The 23,466-nt window shown below is 40.3% G+C and overlaps 1 protein-coding gene and 1 long non-coding RNA gene across 2 annotated transcripts in view; one reads left to right on the forward strand and one right to left on the reverse strand.

Moving 5' to 3' along the window:
- Positions 1-7,529: 7,529 nt before the first annotated feature.
- LOC143419972 (uncharacterized) lies at positions 7,530-12,195 on the forward strand. The gene is made up of 3 exons (XR_013099997.1): positions 7,530-7,699; positions 7,965-8,011; positions 11,763-12,195. It is a non-coding gene; the product is annotated as an uncharacterized LOC143419972 (long non-coding RNA).
- An 863-nt stretch (positions 12,196-13,058) lies between these two features.
- The window catches only part of LOC101469675 (carbohydrate sulfotransferase 15), a 38,617-nt gene continuing 28,209 nt past the window's right edge, over positions 13,059-23,466 (reverse strand). Inside the window, exons 4-8 of the mRNA XM_004561192.6 lie at positions 20,589-20,729; positions 17,068-17,224; positions 15,673-15,829; positions 14,129-14,276; positions 13,059-13,583 (exon numbers count right to left, since the gene is read on the reverse strand). Coding sequence (XP_004561249.1) covers positions 13,384-13,583; positions 14,129-14,276; positions 15,673-15,829; positions 17,068-17,224; positions 20,589-20,729 — 803 coding nt within the window. The 3' untranslated portion in view covers positions 13,059-13,383. The remainder of the gene's footprint in view (positions 13,584-14,128; positions 14,277-15,672; positions 15,830-17,067; positions 17,225-20,588; positions 20,730-23,466) is intronic.

Here is a 23,466-nt window from a genome sequence, read left to right on the forward strand (position 1 = left end):
CTTGAGTGTGTGCTTTTTGTGTTAATGCTAAGAAAAGAAATGTCTAGCCTTGGGCTTAAAAGATGTAGTCATAAGGAGCGGGGATTCCACCAAGCATTCGCACAACTAATAGCTACAGCTTCTGACATTTCATCAAGCTGAGGCAAGACAAACTAAGGCAGATATAATAATCCCTTAACAAGCCTGGTGGCCTGCCTGAATGCTGCCCAATTTAAATGTGCTGGTTCATTACACATAACTCATGTAGATGGACAGAAAACTGCAAAGGTTGCCTGGAAATCACTCACACCTGAGACTGAGACAGCCTCTGAACGGAGGCTAAAGTGGGCAGAGGCTGCAGGCTAATCACAGAAGAACAGGATCTGGAGTGGGTGGACAGCTCAGGGCTGGAAGACTCTGTTCAGCTGGCATAATCCTTCGCCAGCTAGGCAGCCATTCACTGCTCGCCCACTTCTCATCTAGACTACACCCATCCTGAGCCGTATGGGAGGAAAGGAAGGAGGGATGAGAAGAAGGCATCCAAAAAGGACTATAAAACTTTACTGAACAGGCTTTGAGACAAATGTCAGCCCTTTCTGCTAAAGCAACCACAACTGTCAGTGAGTTTCTCAAATGCAGGACCGCACCGTGGCTGTGATGCCTCTGCAGACAAGAATGTCTTGTATTAAAAGCTGGTAACATGACAGATCGCTTCTTTGAAACAGCCTCTAGGATTTCAGCTTTGATTCTCAACAAGTTGTGTTGCCCAGTTATTTTTTTTGTAACTGAATCTAACTAAAAGGAAGCTATATTTTGTTTTACTAAACGCAAAATAGGCACGCAAGAATTAAACAACCCCCTTTAGCCCTCTGCACATCAGCTGACTCTTTATCTTTATTCTCAGGCACATCTTTCTTTTTATTTTAACATGGTGCACAAAACACGCTCTTCAAATATTTACCACAGGCGTCAGTGCATTATAATATTTGTGACATCAGTGGACAGATCATTTTGGCAGTTTCAACAGGTTCACCTTGCAAAGTTTCATATAAGAAGCATTAGAAACATTTTGGGGGAAATGGCAGCTTTTAGGATGAGGTTTGATTAAGTAATAATAATTTAATATTATGAGAAGAGAGTGTGTGTATGTGGACTAAAATGAAGGTGTTTGGAGTCTGCAGAATTATCTAGGTACTACTCCACTTGTCTTTGTGTTTTATTTTCAAGCTCCTGTTGTTTGCTTTGAAAATTAGTTTTCGCTGTTGTTGCTGTGCAGCTTTCAAAATGAAATGCGGATAGCAAAAAGGCCCAACAACCCTTATGTAATCTTCCACTTCATTTGTTAGTAGAAATGTGACCTACAGAACGGATATATTAGAGCGTAGACGCTATTTAATCTTGGTTAACATTTATTAAAGCATGAAATGATTTCCTAAACTCGACGTCAGAGTTTAATATACCTGATCTGGTGCCGGCTTATCAAACAGCTGCTTATCAGGCTGTGAAGTATAGAGCAGCTTGAGGCAGGAATGTTGTGACAATAGCTGTCTTTCTCAGTGAAGAACACCCAAGGTAGGAGTGATGGCCTCTGCCTCTCTCCATAATCTCTCACAGGGAGAAAATCCCCTGGCTGAATTCTCATTAACTGGGCGTCAGTGCCTAGAGTGACAGGTTAGAAACTCAATGGCAAATTTCTCCCTGCTGCTGCTTTGTCACTATGTAACTGATGAAAAAGGGGACACTGACTTGAGACTGTGAATCCAATGGTACAGTAGGGCATGGTAAGGCCAAGTTTGGTGGACAGTGGTAATTGTAATGAGTGCTTAAAATGGAGAGTGCTTTGCTTTTCATGCAAGGAGAGAACCTCATTAATGTTTTAAAGTCTCACACAAAGAGGCTGAAATGTATGCATGCAAACACCTTCAGTGATCATCCATCAAAAACAACCTTGGATGTGCCACACTGGCTTGTGCCCTATATTTCTACTAAATTCACATCCAAAGAGTTTATCCTGCCTGAGCGGGACAAACCCACCTTGACCTATTTATTTATTTACATGTAAAACAAAATGTGATATGACACATTTATAGATCCAAAACAGGGCATATTGCAACCTTGGGATTTACTGCTTTAAAGTATGTACATTTCATTAGGAACGACTCTCAAATCTTGGCACTACGTCTGACAAGCGGCAAGCTAAAGCTGAAAGCTAAATCACTGAAAGGTAAATGTGTTCCACACAAGGATGAGGCTGGTGCTGTCAGAGTTTGAATGTAAAAGCGGTGCTATATTAACCCAAATGACGCAGGAATACGATAAGTGCAGTAGAGCTTTGACACACTTAAGGCTTGGAATGCATATTAGAATGATCATATTTAACAATCCATAAAAAAAGGAATGTCTGCCACATAAAAAAGTTTAAAAAACTGTGTCTGTATCACTAAAATTGGCGAAATTAAGTGGTGAACATCTCTCATCACAGCATAGTGTGACAAGAAGGTAACAGCCCAGTGCTGGGTCTTAGCAATATTTCTTCTGTGTCCATGGAAACTGTGAGAAATGTGGCAATGGTCAATTTGCTCGACCAGCACACATGCAGAGCAGTCTGTTTTGAGACTGGAGGTCTGTGTCAGCTTATGTTTTCATGGTGTCCTTCATGGAACTCAGCTTGTTTCACCACTCAAGATGCCAGCAAATTTTTACTGGTCTGATTATAGCCAATAGATCCAATGCTTAATCTTGCTTTAGGTAGTGGGATCACAAAAGATGGTGAGATTTCTTTGCTGTTGTGTAATGCTATAATGAATGAATGAAATGAAATAACACTCCTCTCTATTTTTCACTTTTATTTGATTTGAACAGATGGCTTTAGCCTCTGGATATAAAGACAGTATAGAAATACTTTAGAATTATCTTAATATTTTAATGGCATGTAGAAGATGACTTATGTGGTTGCAAAGATAAGTCAGTGACAAAATGAACCTACTTCTCAACTGATTTGTGACCTCGGTAAGCAATTTCCTAATTACCTCCACCAAGGAGGTTATGTTTTTGGTACCATTTGTATGCGTGTCTGCATGTGTGTCACACTGTCTGTTTGAAAACAAGGTAGCACCAAAGGTTTTTATTGAATTCTGTTACATCTTTGTTGGGGTATAGAGTGGGATCATGTTAATAATCCACTAAAATTTGACTTACATCCACCAAGGCCCTCAACTAAGGTCACCTTAATGATTTACTGGTTGAAAATTGACGGAAAGCCTTATAACTTAGAAACTATGCTTCTTACAAGAGTAGTGTATATTGTAAACTAATCGAAAGAGTTAAAATGTCATGTCACATTTGACCTCTGACCCCTTTTTTAAGGTCAATAGTTTGATCTGAAGGTCAAATTCATAATAATGCTACACAGAGCTATTTAAAACAAAGTTTCTTACTGGTATTGTTTGTACTGCCAATATATGGGCATATAGGGAATTATATATGTGGGTTCCTCGGATCTCACTTTACCATTTCATATCTGCCTTTCTTTAAAAAATAACTCCACAATGTATTATATGTTTGTTTATGATGAGGTGATTAAGAAAATGGATGGATGGACTGATGTGATGACATTCAAATGATTCATTTCTTTCAGTTTTGTTTTTATTTATATATTAAATCAAATTATATTTAGTGCAGCATAGTGGCATCTTTTCCTAATCTTTATAATGAGAATATTGCTAAAGGAGAACTGCCCCGTCTGGACTGGAGCATGAAACGTCCTGCAGTTTCTATACACAGCATTTCAACAACTTTGAACATTGCTTTGATTGCTTTTTCATCTGGATTATTTCTAGAAGCTGTCAGCAGTTAATTCTACCCGTAAAAATACACCCCATTTCTTAAAATTAGCAGTTAGTTGGTGCAAAGAAAAGTGAATACTCATAATTCATAATATAATATTAGTATTATATGCAATTATACATTGTTTATAGCTTATTTCTACCATGGTTAACTAACTACAATACTTTCAGGGCTAAATATTACTGACCTCAATTAAAAAATCTGTTAAAGTTACTTCTTCTAAATCCTCAAAGCAAATGTTTAAACTGGAAGTGAATAGTGGTTTGTCACTGTGTGTAGTGTCTGGTTTATTCAGGCCAGCTAAATATACTTGGACATCTGTCTTTCACACTGGGTACAAACCAGTCTTTTGGTTTTCTACTTTCGCATTGACTGTGTTTTCATACAACAGCACTGCGTGGTTACTGTAGAAACTATTACATTTATTTTATTTCTGCAATTACGTGAAATTTATTTCTGTTTTTGGTTTGTTAAGCTCAGAATGTCGCCCCACTGGGGACCTGTAAAGCATTTTTATCTATTTATCACATACTCAGACCTCAAGCTGTTCTTCAACAATGTCAGTTTTATAACACAGTGGCCTGGAGCCTGTTGCTGTGCTGATGTGTTTCAGCACAGCCGCCCTCAGTTTCCTCCCAGAAAAGATTCCCTTCCTGAACACCTGTGTTTCTAATTCTTTGTCTAAATCTGCCCTGGCTATGACTGGGGCAGATTCCAGCTGGATGTGACCAAAATAAGGCCAGATGTTCACATCTAATGTCAGTGATATAAAGAGAGAGTTTTTTGAATGAATGAATGACTGAAACAAACTGGTTTAATATTGCAGCTGCATCCAGTGAACTGATACTAAAGCACTGTTCAAGAGTGGGCACCTCTAAGGACATGTGTCAGTTTTGCTTCAAGACGAGGATCCGCCCAGACACAGATGTAACCACATTAGAATTCTGTGCTGTTCTCAGATGCTTGGCTAGAGTCTGATGTGAAAGCTAATGCAGAGCAACGACCATAGATCCAGTGAACCTTGTTGAACAATGACACAATTTCAAGGGCACAAGAGGCTCAGAAGAAGCAAAGAAGTAACATCTGGTTTAACACATTCTCCACTTTTAAGAATTTGCCCTGATTAAAAATAGCTGAAGTGACAAATATGCCATATGGAGACTTGTCAACACTAAACAGAACAATATAAGGACAAGGAGGTAAACAAGCAGTGGCTTCCCTTATTTGTGGAGAAACGGCTTTCTAACAGTGCCATCGTGTCTTAGCTTAGTTTAGACTATGTGGAGAAAAAAACATAACCAGGCCAATCAGTAATAACAATCTCTGCCAAGGACCATTTCTATTTCTATGTGTGTCCAAAACAGATAAAACTGCATAGCACTGTATATCACAAGCAGATGTTTTCAGCCCTTCCAACAAAATCAGAAAGCTGAACAGATCTCACAGGACTGTTCTGTTTAATATTATCAGCTTACTTTTGCATTCTTGTGTATACTATTAAAAAAGTTAACTGATTAATATTGCTATATTTTACCTAACTGAGGCAATGGTTTTATTTTACAGATTGCGTTCCTCAGTCTCTCTAACGTCAGTGGGCATAACTGGGCCTCACACAGCCTCTTCAGATACAACTGGCAGGCTATCAGAGCACTTAATTAGCATGATGGATTGCAAATGTTTGTTGCATAAACTTGTTTATCCAGTCTTTCTTTCTTGTTGTCACAAGAAACTCTCTGTGGCACGCTCTCTTACAGACAATAGAGACACACAGAACTGCGATTCAAAAGAATATACTTTTTCTTTTTTTTCTCAGCTCATTTCAGGGTATGAAGGATGGTTATGAGCAAGAATAGCAGCAGTAAGGTTCCTAATATAATTTTATACCCAGTTGGTCAAAAGTCTGAAGGTCTAACATTAACTTAAAGGACCACTATAGCATTAAGAATCCCGGAAGATCCGGGACAGTTTAATTTGACAGAAGACTAAAGAGAGCTGAGAAGGACAGCAGACAACTTGGAGGACAGCAAAAGAGTTAAGAGATATTTGATGAGAAGAAACGAAAAAACGATGGTGTAAAACAGGGAGCCCTCGCTGCTAAAGCCCTGCTTCGAAGCTTATCCAAACTGACAGAGAAGAAATGGACCTGGGGAGAAAAGGTCTCCCAAACACATCTAAGGTCCTGTAGTGAATATCATAAATGTGACCTGAAACACGATGTCTGCATCGTCATGCTGCTGGCATACACCCCCAACTCCTCTTTTTTCATGTTTTCCTTTTAGTCAACAAATCATATAAAAGAATGTTTTAACTTCTCATTATCTTCCAACCTTCCTAGCCTGTCTGGAAAACTTAGACACCAGCCCACTGATTTATACACAAACCTTTGCTTCTAACACAAAGTGGCAGTGGGGATCTAACATGTGTGCAGACTGACTGAAAATAAGAGAGTGGACGCGTTTATAGTAAAAGACAAAAAGCATAAAAAAAACAGTGTAGCAACTTGTCTCATTCACATGTTTTTTGACAACAGGTCTCATCATAAAATTGAAAAATCGTATTTTGATGCTGCTACTATACCAGAGCTATATATTCACTCACAGGACATGAGGATATCTGTTTTATTTGTTACACCTTTCTAGTACCAGGATTCATAGACTCAACAAGGTGCTGGAAACATTCCTCAGAGATTTTGGTCCATATTGACATGAGAAGTTTCTGCAAATTTGTAGGCTACACATCCATTATGCAAAAGTTGCTCTGTTAGATTGAGATCTGGTGAATGTAGAGGTCATTTGAGTACAGTCAATTCATATTCAACCTGATGGGTACACTGCTCATAATCCCAATGTCACAGCAGAACTTGAGACTCATTAGACCAATCTTCCAATCTTCTATGGGGTCCAATTTTGGTCAACCCATGCAAACTGTAGCCTCAGTTTCCTGTTCTTAGCTAACAGAAGTGGCACCCTGTCATGGTGACTAGGCTGGACTCAAGTGCAGGACTTAGAACTGTTCAGACAGAACAAGGTTTATTTACAGCAGTGGGTGGAATAATTACATATGTACAGTGAGAGGGAGAAAAGGGGTCCAGGGATTCCAGGTGTAGGTCCAGGGTTGGGGAACAGTCACGCTCACAGTCCTCTTCAATCCGCTTGTGAAAAACACACACTCAGTCCAGATGTCCATACCTTTCCTCACTCACGCTCTTGCTCAACCAAAGGGTTTCCAGGGAAGGCAGGCTGGGGTCCAGGTAGGTCTGTGCAGGAGGAGATGGAGAACCAACAATTAGCCGCAGAACCAGGGAGCACAAGGAAAAATATCATAGAGAGCTGGGCTACACTAACTGAAAATAGCACAACAATCCAGCAAGGACCAACACTCCACTGAGGCCTTAAATGGTGTCAGGGGCAATTAGCCAGAACCAGCATCAGGTGAGTAGAAGGAGCGTGAGGCTCCAGGAAGGCACAGGTGTCCAGACACCACCCTAGCAGAGAAGTTGAGTAACACATCTACAGCAGAAGCTTGACACACCTGGTATGGTCTTCTGCTGTTGTCACCAATCACATTCAAGTTTTGACATTACATACGTTCACAGATGGTTTTCTGAATACCTTGGCTCAGTTGTTCCTCTGAGCTTTGACATTAACAAGGAATTATCACCCTGAGAATTACTGGCCAATGGATATTTCTCCTTTTCTGACCATTTCATTGACTGTGTGGGAAAATCCCAGATTAGCAATAACGACCATGCCATGCTCAAAGTCACTTGAATCACCTTTCTTCCCCATTATGATGCTCGGTTTTAATTTCAGCAGGTCATCCTGACTACGTCCATGTATCTGCCATAAGAGGTTAAACAGGTGTACCTAACAAAGTGAGTTAGCGTATATCTACCTACTGCATATTTCTATAGTAATTTTTTTACTGATATTGTTCCATCATATTCTAAGTAAACTACTTTATGATTTATGACACTATTTCATAATTAAACCACCCTGCATACAACTGAAAGCTAATAATGTTGCATCCGGACAGTATGGAGAAGAAACAATTATAGAGCCTTTGATGCTACTAGCTAACTGTTTGCAACATTTCACCAACCTGGAATCTGATTTTCTTTTTCCTTCCTGGGATTTTAGTGACCACCTTTCCTGAAGGAGCTGTGGGGAATCACGTCTTCACGCATGTAAGTTTATTTGCTAATATTTATTTGTAATACGTGTTATGAGTTTCTTGGTGGCTTAGCTTGGAGTTTTGTTAGTAGCCGCTAGCACTTGCAGGCCGGTGTTGCTGAACCTCTTGCATGACGTAATTCTGGGATTAATATTGCAGTCATTTATGAATTACTACACTTATTTTAGTTAACTTTCTATGTTTTGGTCTCCTATTTGTGCACTATAATATTTATGTTATTGGTTTGTTTGAGTATGTTTTGTGTTGTTTCATTTTGCTGCATATTTCCTGCTGTCTTGTTTTTTTTTTTTTTGGCTCACAACACTAAAGGACAGTAATATGTGTTGACTCTAGGAATGGAAATATGACAGCTTGTGCTAGAATATTTCACCTGATGCTTATGTCATCTAAGAATCAGGCAAATAATAGCTCAAAAATCCAACTTAGACCAATGCTACTTGATACTCTATATTTAGCTGGATTCCTTCCAACCCTCAGTGTTTATGTGCTGATAATTATGCTGATAATATATTTTCTAGATGTTATAATATCTACAGCTGATGCTGATATTATTATTATTATTATTATTATTATTATTATTATTATTAATATTATTATTATTGTCATCCAAAACATCCAAATTAAATTCAACCTTGTGCACCCAATTCTTGTTTTCTAAAGTTATTAAAGAAGAATTATTGCACCCTGGAAAAAGAACATCAATAAAAAAAATCAATAAAAGCCCAAAATTGCCTTTCATGCCCATGATAAGTGTATGTTTCATACTGTAGTCTACATACTGTTACATGCCCGGGTCGTAACTTATGACCACAACCCACATGCACATTAGTGCACTGTATTTCCCTTATAGTCTTTGTTGCCCTTTGCCCTGCTATGCTTGCTCTGTCCAGCTCTTCTGCTGCACACTGCAGCATTTCATAAACTCCACCTACATCAGCAGGATTCATCTGTGGGCTAAATTTCAAAGTTCCCTTGAGCTAAAGTTTAAATTCCTCATTCTCCAGCTTCTGCAGTGCTAGTTTTAGTATATACCTGTGGGAAGTGTTGAGATCAGAACCTAAATGCCAATCTGTTCAATGTTTGGTTATTCATTAAGAAAATTGAAATAGTGTGATCTAAGTGTGCATTTCAGAAAGTCTCTTCTTCAGTTTCTTCTCAGTCACTGTAATCTGTATTCCAGATTAGGATGAAAGATACTTTGATAATATTTGTGAATTCAAAGACAACTGAAATTGGTTGGAGGCTCTCACTAAAGCCAAACTCCTTCAGCCAGTCATATACACATCCAACTCTAAACACAGTATGCAAATGACTTGGAGTCACTATTTTTCCATTCAGATTGTCTTGATTTCAGTGAGGATAAAGTAGCCAAAATTGCTGGCACTTCGGGATTGCAGAGTGAAAGGGCTGCATTACCTTTTGAAAAACAGCAGCGAGAAGTAGAAGATCTCATGTCGTTAAACTGTTAAGCTCAAGTTTCTCATAGCTATTTGGGTCAGGTTGTCTTGAAGTTAAGATGGAAAACTACCACGGAATCCAAAGTACCATCAGGGTGTACACCCCACCCCTGGCGTCGTTGCCCACCTCTCAATGTTAAATACACTTAGTCATTGAGGGCTAGCAGGAGGGACCATGCGTTTACCTGCTGCTCTCTGGCAGGTAGCTCCATGCCCTCCTGGGTTTTAAATGCACCTTAGAACACACATGCATCAACACTACAATGAGCGGGTGGAGGGAGGTTTGGAGTCTTCTCTCACCCCCATTCTCTGCGACCTGCTGGAGCGGGGGGGCTAGGAGGAGGAGTTGGCCGTCCGACTGCGGTCTGGAGTGTGGGGCCTCCCTGCTGCTGCGGAGTCGGGGCGGTCTGCCTCCCCCCACCGCAGGGAAAAGGGTAACACCACCTGGGTCTGGGTGCAGTTCCCCCCTCCAGGGGCAAGGGTACCTAGACCCGGTTCGTAGAGTACGCTTGGGGAGTGTGATCGTGTGTACAGCGTCTCTTTATGTCTGTCTCCACATTGGTTGAGTGTGGAGTAAGTGCATATGAGAGCATGAGGGTGGGAATGGATGTTTGTATATGTGTGTGCCTGTATGTCTGTGTCTATATGTCAGGTTGGGTGTCAGACGCCACCTCGCTGGGGACATCTCAGGCCCTCCCTGCCAGTGGCGGACTCCCTCAGACATCGGTGCGTTGGTGGTTCTTTGTGTCTGGGGGTGGGCGTCCAGGTACACACCGGCTCACTCCTTGGCGGCCGCTTATCGGGGCCTGGAGCCTGGGGCTCGCTCGGGCCACTTCGGAGGTGGGGTGCCCCCGGCCTCTCGGCCTGGGGCTCAGTCACTCAGGCACGGCTGGCTGCCGGCGGAGCTCACGGGCGCGTCACTGCAACTCCCCCTGGCTTCTGCTCCACGGCTGCTGAGTGAGCCCTCATCTGGGACTCTCCTCAGCTCTTACTGAGACAGTGGCGCGGCTGCCCCTCTGTTGGTCTTCCTTGGTCTCTCGTGTTCTGGGGGCCTCTGGATGTCTGGAGTTTTGATCTCCTCCATACCTGCTTCATGCCCTGGAGGACGGGGCTGTGGCCCCCCCCCCCACGCCCTCTAGCAGATCATTACATGAAGGAACCTTTTAAAAAAAAAAAACAAGCGCGTCCATGCTCACAGGTGTACACATGGGTGATCACACCCACAAACTACACCCTTTTTGGCTCCTACCTCAAAGCACACTGTGTTCTGTTGATCTTATGTGCTGCACAATAATGTTTAATATTTAGTATTTACTGTCATATTCCCATATATCATTGTGATGTTGTTTATTCTATTACTCTTGTTCTCTTCTGCTTGTTTTCTTTTTTCTTTCTCAGCAGGTGATCCAGGTGATTGATATATGTATTTTTTTTTCTGCTCATTCTGTTGGTTTTTGTCTTTTGCCCTTCTCCCCCGTCCCTCTTCTCAACTGTTTCTCTTTCCCTCTTTCTTTCTCCCCTTCTTTCCCCCAGTCAAGTCTGTCCCGTATTCAGTAAGTGAAAATAAAATAAACAATAAAAGGTGAATCAAATGGACCATTACGGCAAGGCTGGGATGGTCAATTTGGTAAAGTAAATCCGTTGGGTATCTTTCTTTGCCTTTAGACAACAATTCTGATGGCAAAAGAGCCAAATGGGACAGGCAAAAAAAAAAAAAAAAAAAGATGGAAAACTATAAATATTGTCAGGAAAGAAAAATTACTGCATGATTTTTCTGTTTTTTTAACCCATATTCAAAATCGAGGCACATTTTCTTAAAGCATCACAATGTTTAATAATAATATTCTCATTAATGATGGCATTAATAATTGCTGTAACTTACTAAACGTCCTGCTAAAATCGAAGTTACAATTAGGTATAGTTAAGTCTTGTCTGCCCTCTGGTGTAGAGAATAGATTGTACTCGAATTTCATTTTCACAGTCTCATATTTTCGTAATTGAAGTCATGCAACATTGTTTTAAAGATGTGAAATATTGTTTTTTGGGGGAATTTTTCTGGCAATATTTTGCTCCTTTGTAGGTGTGCTTCTGTATAAACTGTGAAATTATTTGCATTGTTAAATTAATTTGAGCTATGTGTTTCAGCAACACTCTGCAGCTACAGAAGTCCAAGAATAAACAATGCTATCAATCAATTTTCCCTCGAGTTTGGGCCTTCCTCCAGATGTTGGCAAAGCGGTGACTCATTCAGCACCACTTATTAAAAGAGTATCTTTTTTACCCTAGAGAAAATCCAAAAGTGGAGGAGTGGACATTGCAATCGTCTACATGCTGCTTATGATACTGATGACCCGACAAGACAGACTGCATGTAAGACTGTGCAGTGCTCTGTATGATTTGGTGATGTTCAGTACAGGAGCTCCACAGGAGACTGTGCTGTCTTCCTGCTCACCTTGCAAACCTCAGAACTTCTTTGTAAGTTTGATTCATGCCACCTGCAGAAATACTCTGATTACTCCGCAGTTGTTGGATGAGGTTGGAAGTGGAATGAGGAGCAGTACAGAGCACTAGTGGATAATTTTGTGGAGTGGTCTTGAAGAAATTGTCTTCTGGATACAAATAAAGGACAGAGGACAGCTATAGAGCTTGTGGACCAGAAATGCTGATGTGGCGGAGGAGCACCTGGACATCCATGTCAGCAGCAGGCTGAACCAATACAGAGGCTGTATGCCAAAAAGGTACGAACAGGCTCTTCTTTCTTTTCTATAGAAAGAGATGATTTTTCAATGTGTACAGCAAAATGTTGGAGATTTTCTATCAGTCTGCTGTGATCAGTGTACTGTACTTTGCTGAGGTCTACTTGGGGAGCAGCATAGGAGGTAGTGACTCCAGCACTGGTTAACTAATGAGGTAGGCTGGTCTGTGACTGTACAGAGCCAGCCCAGAAGCTGTGATGGAGAGAAGGTTACTGAACAAACTGTTATCCATTATGGATTATCCTGACTCTCTGCACCTCTTACCGTACAGGCAGCAGAGCACCTTCTCTAACAGACTGATTAAGCTCTGCTGCAACAAAAACAGATACAGGAAATCTTTCATACCACATGGACTATTATGCATAATACAATATAACTATCTGGCAGGAAGTCATCTGCCAGATAATAAGTCCTTCAATTTAATTCAGAAACTATTTCTTTTAATTTCCTGTTAAAATCTCTGCTAACATTTAACATGAGACAAACCATTGTATTAATTTTGAGGATAACATATATTCCATTTCACATCTGTGTTTTTAACCTTTTAGTCTTGAATGAGGCCAATTTTAAGACTGCAGTTACACCTTCTTCACAGTAGAGGGCGCTGTTGTTTCACTAATCCATTGTGCCCCTACAAGCTCGTTTCACTATGCCATATTTACAATCCTTCTGATAAAGGTACAATCAAAGTAATTTGTCTCTGTGAGTATAGCTATCTTGGAAGAAAAGGACCAAAACTAGTAGATCTCATCTTTTCTCATCTCATCTTTCAGTCCTGTCGGACGTCTTCCTCTTTAAATTAATTAAACATAAAGAGACAACGTAATATCTTCAGTTTCACTATTTAATTTTGGTACATCTGGTTAAAAAAAACAACAACAACAATCAGGGCCAAGAACAACTCAACTCTCGCTCACACACTCTCACACAAAACCACCACACTTGCTTGTGCTATTTTTCTATCGTTGATTCATCTCTGCTTTTATAACTTAAAAAAATAATTTAAATAAAAAAACATAGATTTTATTGTTTTTGTTTTTTAATGGGCACTTGAGAGAGATGAAGTCCAAAGGGGCTGGTTGACACATCAGTGGTATTTTTTTTTCTTTCTTTCTTTTTCTAAAATAACAGGAGTTGTGATGTTGGGATGTTCAGAGTTTAGAGTTATTCTCCCAGAGGAAGGAGTCATTCTGCAGCACTTTGGCCAATTTTTCATTGAACGGTGTGTAGAAGTCCCGCAGGATGTCTTTAGTGATGGGCAGCATGGGTCCTAGGTTTTTGTCAGCTGGCCTCCTGGTGTTTGACGCCGGGCTTCTTGTGATTTCTGACTCAATTTCTTTTGTCAGCGGCCCTGTGAAAAACACAGAAACATTTCTTTCACACCCCCTCGTTCTGGTCCACTTATTTTGATTTTGACGCAACACTAAACAAATGGAACAAAATAGTGAGAAAGGCAAAAGATTCTCTGGAAGGTAATCACACCTTAGATGGTGTTGGCAGCTCTTTGAAGAGCTAAGTCTGAGCTTTGGGGCAATTACACTGTGGGATAAACCAGTGAGTTCAGAGGAAGGAAGCTTCCACAAAGCTGGAAGGGGCTGTTTTTGGCTGTCATATTCATACACTCAAACCTGTGTGCGTGTGTGGTAAACTGTTCACGATTACTCCTAAGTGGAGATTTTATACTCCCGTATTCTGCATCGACAGATTTTAATTATATCGTTGCATGCCATTTTAAAGTGACATTTGTTTGCACAGGTTTTAGGTCGACGCATTCGTTTTTCTAATAATCACATTCACTGCTACACTACATATCCATATTTGTATGTATCTAGGGCACTGTTTGGAACTGTACTGATCAGAGTCCCCATGACTACACTTACTCACTTGTTCACTTACCCAGGTTAAGGAACTCGAAGACTTGATGCATTGTGTATTTCCTGTTAGAGGCATGGTCTTCCAACCTTAGGACCAGAATTTGTTTCCTGCTGAAGATGGTCAGCCAGTCCATTAAGTACACAATGTATAAGCCAACTTGCAATCTGACCTGAGGGCACAGAAGAAGAAAGTCAACATGAGATAAGAAATTCCTATGCAAGGCACTTTTTCTTAGCAAAGTGGTGCATGCATCCTCTTCTTTAAGGAGATAAACAGGTGGAGGGAGGAAATTTTAACTGCTTTCTTTTTCGTCTTCTCCATGAATTCGGCTCAGTGATGCTAGATGCTGTGTAGGCATGTAAATGTGTAGTGTTTATTATTTGAAGTGAGAGAGGGAGATAAGAAAGAGGGAAACCTGCATCATCATCACAACCAAACTAAATACTTTACGGCCAAACATTATATAGTATTTCAATTTAGTTTTGCATCATAATAAGGTGATTTTCCCTCTTTTGTAAAAGTGCAAATTGAAATAATCTAAAGATTTAATAATCTTTAAATTATTTTCTGGTCAAAACAAGTATTTTAAAGATCTCAACTTGGGCTCTGGGAACACAGGATAGACGTTTCTTTTAATTTTCTGAGGTTTTATTTGAGACGTAGATTAAACCACTACACAATTCATCAACCCCAGAAATAAATGAGCACACTGATCTTTTGTGAGATCTCATCAAAGCATTTGCTCGTAGCCTAACCCTTGTTGAAATTGATTTTTGGATTCCTTTGTGACAGTTCACTGCAGAACAGTAGGTGTGCACAAAATACCCTGTCCTTTCGCCTTTTTAGCGAAAATTGAAAGGCCATTTAGAATCGATGATTACAAGCCAGCTCAGCAATTCCTTCTTTGTTAAATCAATTTGGTACAACAGTTTAGGTCAGACGTGTTCTCATGCTGGGGTTTATTTGTTTTTTTTCTCTAAGACACTAATCCAAGCTCTAAAACCTTTATCAAGAAACCACAGGCATGAGAGTCTGCTGTAGGGACAGCTGTAATGCTTCTCACATGGGCTAATAACTCTTATAGATATTTGCGGATGAACAATTAGGTCATCGCTAGAGAGCAAACATGCTTATGAAGGGCCATAAAGACTGTTGGAGAACCTCTAAATACAAGGCAGCATAAAGGGAAAGCCAACAGAGGACAATCCTCATCCCCATCTCACACAGTCTGCCTCAGGGTGCTATGAGAAAAGCTGACCTAACACCGGCCCGGGCACTGGCTGGCACTAATACGTGGTCCATGAGTAAGAAGCAAGTTCACAGGAAAACGAGCTTTTGTAGTACACAAAGAGGCTTGAGGTGTTGAACTGCTCAGTGGTCCCACAGTGCTGCCAATCCTTTCCATTAAGTCTGTCCTGCGAACTTTAGCGTTTGCTAATGAAGCACGGACTTCTCTCCATCTGTCTTTTCTTACTTTCTTCGTTCCCACCAGCTAATCAACTGGTCACTAAGTGCCGCTTTTCAGCGGAGCTTTGAGACAAAAGCAGGAGGCGGGGAACACTCACTGGCATGGCGTTGTTGACGGTGGTGTTGTACACACAGGAGCGCATTGTGAACTCCGTAAGGCACCCCTCAAACAACTGCAGTGACTCTGACACCTTCTCGTGGAAATCCTCTGCAGACTTATTGGCACTACCAAAGTAAAGGTAGTCAGAGTACAGCCTGCAAGACAAGAGACAAATTTGAACATGGAAAAGACATCTCATTATGTTTCAGGTTTTTGTCTTCAAGCATTTACAAGCTGTAATATCACAGATATATTTCCTCTTCTCTGGTATTTTTAATATGTCTCCTAATTAAACTGTAGACAGTCATCATATTGGTCCAGCAAGAGGAATCCCCAGTGCCTCAGCCTCCTCTGACAGCAAATTATTTTAGCTTGTTAAGCCAGCCAGATGTTTATTGATGCTGGCACTGGTCTTGACTCTTATCTCTGTCATCTTAGTGCTTCCATTATACTTCTGTTGTTCTCTCTTAAAATGAAAAAAGATATTTCGATTTTAATTAAGCTGCCAGATTAAGTGACAATTAAATGAATCAAAATAATCATTTGGGGTTCAATTTACTAAAAATTGCTACTCTTGTTTGCTTTCAGCCAGCCCTTGTGAAAGATTTCTCTCTGTAATTAATTTGATCAGTCAGTAATGGGTTCCAGAATTGACAGGCCTTCACAGAGAAACCCAGATGTCCAAATTAGGACCTACAATTTGGTATTTTGTCGTTTCCAGTCAGTCTGTTAATGTTTTGTATTTAGGCTTTTTTTCTAAGTCAATCAAAAGTATTCATAGTGAACTCAACTCAGTTCTTAATGGTTGACTCTATGACTGAAACATGTTTCTGCCCATATGTCAAATGAGAATGAAAGGGAATTGTGGCGACACTGATCCATATAAACTCTAAGTTGCAATTTAGTTTGAAATGTAAGATCGTATAGAGGAAATGCGGTACAGGGTGTAAACTGATCTCACCTAATAAAAATGACACAGCTAATCTAATTGAGCATGCAACTCATTTTTTCCTAGAATTGTTTCGGGGGAGAGGTTCCACGGGCCACGATTTGACAGACAGAAGCAATTACAGAGCATGCTTAGACATTCTCAGAAGTAAAAATCAACATTAACAGCGTTAAGAACCCTCCCCACCCCCGTCTAAACACATTATCACACAGGCATTCAGCTGTAAGGTCTCCACATGTCTGATAAAGGCATCATAATGATACTTTTGTAGCAGCCTGTCTGAGTAAAAGTCAACACATCTCTTGTGACAACAGGTCTTTTGTTTCTTATGAACCTGGAAAATGTCTGTCTGTGTCAGCAGTGTAAACACTTATGATAGGGGTGCAAAGACATGCACATCAGAACTAGATCTGCATCATCGCTAGCAAAGCAGATTTCTCCCACCTTTCCACTGGATCCCTGAGCATGACAATGAAGCGGGCATCAGGATGCAGGGCATGGATGAAGTCCTGGATAAGGAAGGGAGGCTCTCCCTTTGTTGTGTTGTCATAGAAATATACCCAAGCGTTGTTATCCCACATGGTGGATGCGCTGGCTTCTCCTGGAAAATACAGCCACAGTGCTTCAAGTAAAAACATGCACACATACACAAAAATATTGTGCAGTCACAGACACTTTTAGTTTTTAGTGTAAGGCTCATTATTTGTGTTTTTTGTGTATTTTTACCAAATATACACAGTACAGGATCCCTGTTAAATTACATCAAATTACTGTTATATGTGTTATCTTACACCTAATAATCTAAAACAACATAAAAACATCATACTAATACACTTTTGTATTGTTATTTTAGCGTTACTATTCTTATCACCATAAACGTATTTTATTGTAAAATGTGATGTTGATTGATATTTAAAAAAACAAACAGAATTTGGTATCTCGTTTGGCTTAAATGTAAACTGGCCAAATGTTATTAATCACTGAAAGTTGGGTTTTAGATGGTGGACAATACAAAATAAACAGTTTGGTTATTAAGAAATAATGGGCATGTATTGGGAAAACCATTGTTGTTGTTGTTTTTGCAACTAATTTTTAAGCCTATTTTCATTTTTCATTTCCGTTTTAGTTTGTCATTACCTGCAAATGATTGTCTGAGATTTAAATCGCACGTTGTTATGAAACTTGAAACATACAGCCTCTAAATTAAAGCTTGAAGTAAAACATGAAAGCAAAGGTCAATAAAATGAGATGTTCTAAAGCAAGTGCTCAATGGGAGAAAAAAGAAAGAAAAAAGACAAACAGCAAGGGCAGCTAAATAGTACAATGACTGCAGTCTTCAAATCCTTGTCCAGACTGGTGCTCATACCAAGTCAGAGGACATTGTTTCTCAAACAATTTAGGACCATAAACTTTATCAAGCCAAGCTGAGAAATGATATCCTGGATTCATTAGACTGTCTGCGCCTTCATTATCCTCTTATCTGTGAAGCAAAGCTGTATTTGGAAGGAACACAACAGGAGCCTTATCTGCCTCCCTTCCTCAGAAAAAAAGGGACGATAGCCAGGGCCTATTTTTTTGCGATGAAAACGGTGAGAGCGAAACAGGATCACTGTTAATGCTGTTAACACATAAAATGATACACACTGTGATCAAGTCTATTTAAAGGTCTCTGTATCCATTAAAAGGGCTTATTTTGGTCCAGAAGGAGGGCTGTACAGGACAAACAAATGCAGGAGCCAGACTGGTCTCTCTGGTGTTTCATAGTGGCTGGGTCTTGGCCGGGGGTTGAAAAGAATCAGAAGCCCAAGATCCTGGCCATAGGCCTGCGCCGTGCTGGGCTCTCCCAGGGCATCGTGTGAATACTGAGTGGGGTTTTGCTCCCCCACACCCCTCTAACTAGGATTATTTATTTGAAATCGCAAACAAAACAGTGCAACATGCTAAGCTGCACCCAATGCAGCGAGCCAAGTGTGAAAAGCCTGTTGTTGAAAATTGAAATCAGTTTTTCTTTGTGACCGAGCAATTTCTTTGACACAGTGTTTAAGCGATGGAGGGGGAAAAAAGACAGAAACAGATAGTTGCAGAGGGGCTGGAGACATGATATGCAGATAGAGGAAGGAGGTTTGTAAGACTTCACCACCCCACTGCGGGTATTATTGCTGTCCTGACACACACACACACACATTCACACACGCATGCACACAAAACAATGATTCCCTTATACAGCACTTCAGTGAAGTGGCTAAGTGAGGCAGACGGAAGTCCAGTATTATTAAGCTGTTAGAGCCTCTCTTTAAGGCTTAGTCACTAGCTCGTTTAGAAATACCTTCCCTCACTGAAGTGAAAGTGGCTGCTACAGAGCGGCCCCATGCTTCATCCTCACTACCTGCTGCTTTAATAGTAGTTTTGTAATATTGGACACAAGATTACAGGCGAAGTTTAAAGTGAGTGTCAGGTCACCCCAGGCCCAATGCTATTGGCTGCAGCCCGACGAGGGCACAGAATGCTGCAGGACCACGTTCTATAGATGGATCACAACAGATACATGACCCGAGTAATTAATAAGATTCTCAGTAGAGAGTGGGGAACAATAGCTGTTCCCTGAAGCAGTGAAAGAAAACAGGAAGACAGAGGTTACACTCAACAGGAAATGTTTCCGCTTAGAAAACTACCAAGAGATGCGATTAGCAAGAAGTCAGGCAATGTTTTACACACTATCGCCTGTATCTTGTTGGCTTAGCTACCCAAAAACATGTTATTCTGATGATAATCAGTCTGTAATAGTTGGGTATTTTTTTGTGTGGGGAAATGCTGATATGCAGTTTCCTGTCATAATGTGCAACTCAAAGTTTGATTTACTGTGCTTGCATAGCACAAAAAGTGCAATATGATATTCAGTGTTTGCATTCTGCGCAATCTTAGTTCATATTAAATGCAAAATGTAGCTGGGTCACTTTGGAATATGAAGGTTTTGATGACAGTTAGATTTGAACTGGATCAAGGAATGATTTGTTTGAATTATACCTGCTCCTGTCACCTCATATTACTCACAGTGTATTTATTCAAGAGACATTTCATTTAAGAGCATCAGTTCTTGTTTTCTTGTTCAAATATTGCAACAGTCCGCTTCAAAACTTTGCCTTTGGACTCAAATAAACCACATAGATTTGTTCGTCTACTGCGCAAAATTGTATGTCTGCCCTGAGACGGACTGCTGCCCGCACAGACATCTTGTCCTCTAACTGAACCTCTATATCGTTGCACTCAAGTCATTTCTGTTTGCTTGCAAAACTTCCACTTCTAAATCTCTGCTCCTGCTCCCAGCATTTTGCATAATGAGTGACAAACCAATTGCCAAGTGGTTAGTACTTATATCACATGGCTGCTAATCTTCTGAGCAATGGGTACCAGGTTTTATGACCTTTCCCTGCTCTTTGGCAGTCCTTGTTAGATCCATTAAATTACTGCAATGGGACATAAACCAGGAAGGTAATGTTGCTCACATCCACTGGAGGCTGCTGTGCAGTAGGCATAGGGCAACTACAGTATATGTAGGTATTCAGTTGTGCTGACTGTTTAATTCTAAAGATTATAATCTTCCATTGTATAACTTTTAAAGCCTTTGTTAGCAAGTTACAGTAGCACCAAGTAGAAACGACACAGAGTGAATTTTCAACCACCCAGAAATTAAACTAGATTTGGGCCAGATGGTGGATTTGAACCAAGGACCTTCTTACTGTAAAGACCACCATGCTGCCCAAAAATATTTTAAGTCTATTTTATAAATCTCGGTCCCAATATGCTACTAAGACGATAATTATCCATGTTATCCACACTGGCTAACAACTAGTGGTGCAGAGCCCAGTTGGAAAATGCTTCAATAAATTTTAATTCGAAGTGTTGCAATAATATATGTTATAATAGTTTCATTTCTACAAATGGGAGCTGGCTGTCATCTCACTTACCTATGATCATATCAGGTTGGCTGGATCTGCTGGTATTTGCTGTGAGGTTGCCCTGGATTTGGTAAGCAGCCTGATCGAACAAGTCCAAGTAGTCTTCCACTGGGTATCGATCATGGAAGCCCTCACTGAGACGAATGATACCTGACAGAGAAAAAGATGTTGACTTTAGGCAGGTATATTTTAGAATTTTTTGCTAAGTTATTACACTTAAAAAGCTGTTGGAGTGGATACGTTGGCTTTAAATGGGATTCTAGAAGCAAAAGTGGGTGTGTTTTCAGTCCCGCCTTCTTGTTTCTCTACATGTGTTTCTATGCTCACACTAAAGGGGGTCATTAGGGTTTTGTTGTTGTCCTGACTGCAGGATGACCTAATAAAATCCAAGTAAAGATCCAATCCAAATTCAGCAGGGAGTACTGTCTCTGCTCACTTTCTCGTCTTTCCAATTAAAGGCCAATGTCAAGTTAATCCTTAAAATGCAGGACTAGCAAATGTGTTTTCCATCTTAGCTGCTGTGGTGTACATTATAATTATAATTTAGTAGGCTATCGTGGAGATATGGTTTAGGACTTGGGAGCATCCATGCAGCATAAGGATAATGAGGTAACTCAGGCGGCTGTTACTTTCAGCGATGCTTTGATGGTGTCCTATTAAACCACCTTTTCTTAGGAGGAAAAACATGATTAGAAAACTCAAGTAAACTCTCCAAACACCCAGTCTGCATCATTACTCATCCAGAACGGTCACACTTGTATGAGGTGTGATGGCTCTGGCGAGTCTTGCTTCAGTGCTTTTCTTTTTTTTCCCCCGTCCCTGTGCTTTTTCATATGAATTAGGCATAGAGCAGTTTTCAAATAGGCTGTGTTTCTTGATGGGAACTGTACACAACAGACACATCTGCTTAAGATTCAAAATGCTCCTCCAAGAAAGTTATGTAGCACGGATCGCATCAAATCACCTTTTTACTGCATCGACCGAGCAGCGCCTCGAGGGGGATCGAAATAAATAAATACAAAACAAGACCATTTGAATTCTGTCTTAAGAGAAAAGTGCTGATTAGCAGCCCGAAGTTCATGACTAGAAGGAATAGAGAGAAAGAAAGTGACAGCAAAGATGAAAGCGCACCCAACGAGGGGGAACAGTAACTGAGGGGGACCTGTGTCCTTGGGATATAACTGCATTTGCTGCTATGCAACATCACAAGCAGCAGAAAACACGGAGCATGAGGCAGACAAATTAAGGCAAACAACTCATCCACAACCCACAGCTTTACGAGCTTCAAATAATTATCAACTCAGATTAAACCCAACACATTAAAATAAGTATTGCATGCAGACTGATCAATCCACCAATTAGGTTTTGTGAGTCTCGAAAGGATTAGGGGCATAGTCAGCAACTGGATAAACTTCAAAGGGATAGATTTGGCTGTGACACTTAAGCCTCTTTTGATATTTGTGGTGAGAATTTGGATGATTTTTTTTCCAAAGATTGTGGCCAATACTGTATGTAGTGCCCTTAACAAGGAGTACACCAAAGCCATGAGTGAATTTATTCAAATCATTAAGTAACCTTTAGACAGACAGCTGCTGGAAAAATAAAATGTCAAATTAGTCATTGTTGAGTAGAAGAATAGCCCCCATCCCCAGAAATCACAGTGAAAATCGAGCGCTCGTATTGCACTCGTGTTATAGCGTAGCTTCATTTACTAAAAGATAATTATAAAATAATCTGAGCACTGCATATACAAAATTCAGTATAAAGCTGTTGTGTTATTGACTTCTGATTTTGAAATCAGAACTGAAAACAGAGCCATCGGTCAAAAGGCAGATCGCTCCCCTAAAGTTTAACTGCTGGGCTTTGTATTTCTTTATTTCAGGCACACATTAGTGAGACGCACGCGCTGACTCACTCGCTGATGTCCGCATCCTGGGCTGATGAAGGATTCCCATTATTCATGAGTCTTAATGACTCTTTCAGTATCAAAGAGAAACAAAAAAAACCTCATAGGTATGATGATCTGCTTGTTTAGAGACAACAATGCAAGAGAGAAAAAGAAATCTTGGCCTACTTAAGATTTTTACTACAAGCCTTATTATCAGCTAAATTTGTAATTAAAAATATTTCAGATGTAAGAGGAAATCGAGTAAAGCCTTCGTGGTGTCTAAAATCACTAAATCAAACCAAACAAGCGATTTAACATTCAACTTAAGGGTGTCCAGAGGGTTTTCTTCTCACATGAGGTGCATTCAGTCTCACTCCCGGGTCTTGCGTATCTTTTAATCCCATCTGTGATGGTGTGGTGGTTCTTTTTACATCACAGATGCTCGTGGAGGAAGAACACCACAATGTCAGGCACACTGTTAGAACTGCCATACGACCCAGATGTCTGCTGCGAGGCAGCTCTTACTTCTTGACGCACAGGGTTTTCTCTTTGTTTGTGCAAATGACTTGTTCGAGTTACCACCTGTTCAAACGCCTTGAGTGCCAAAATTATAAGCCGGAATATTGGCAGTAATTTGTGTGCGTCTAAACAAACAAGCCAATATATTAACAGATAGTGTTAAACTCTCCATGAAATTGGCCAGTATTTTCACTATTTATCCATTATTTATTCAATATTCTATCCAATAAGAAGTAACAACTTTAATTGCCTTTATGCAACAGCTCTATCATAAAATGGAAAGATTTGTTGTGTAATTAAATAAACCTATAATTGCTCTGTTACTCTTTTCAAGGAGAGTGTAAAATTCAAATTTATGCACAGTGGGAACAGCCCAAATGATGCACCTAGAAGCTGAGGGAAGCAAATTTCACGGTAGAGAGATGTGTCGCAAGGAGCGACTGCAACATTAACGTGCTAAACAAGTGCAAAAAAACAGCA

The sequence above is a fragment of the Maylandia zebra genome, linkage group LG8 (genome assembly GCF_041146795.1).
Source record: "Maylandia zebra isolate NMK-2024a linkage group LG8, Mzebra_GT3a, whole genome shotgun sequence".
In the NCBI taxonomy this organism is placed as follows: Eukaryota; Metazoa; Chordata; class Actinopteri; order Cichliformes; family Cichlidae; genus Maylandia; species Maylandia zebra.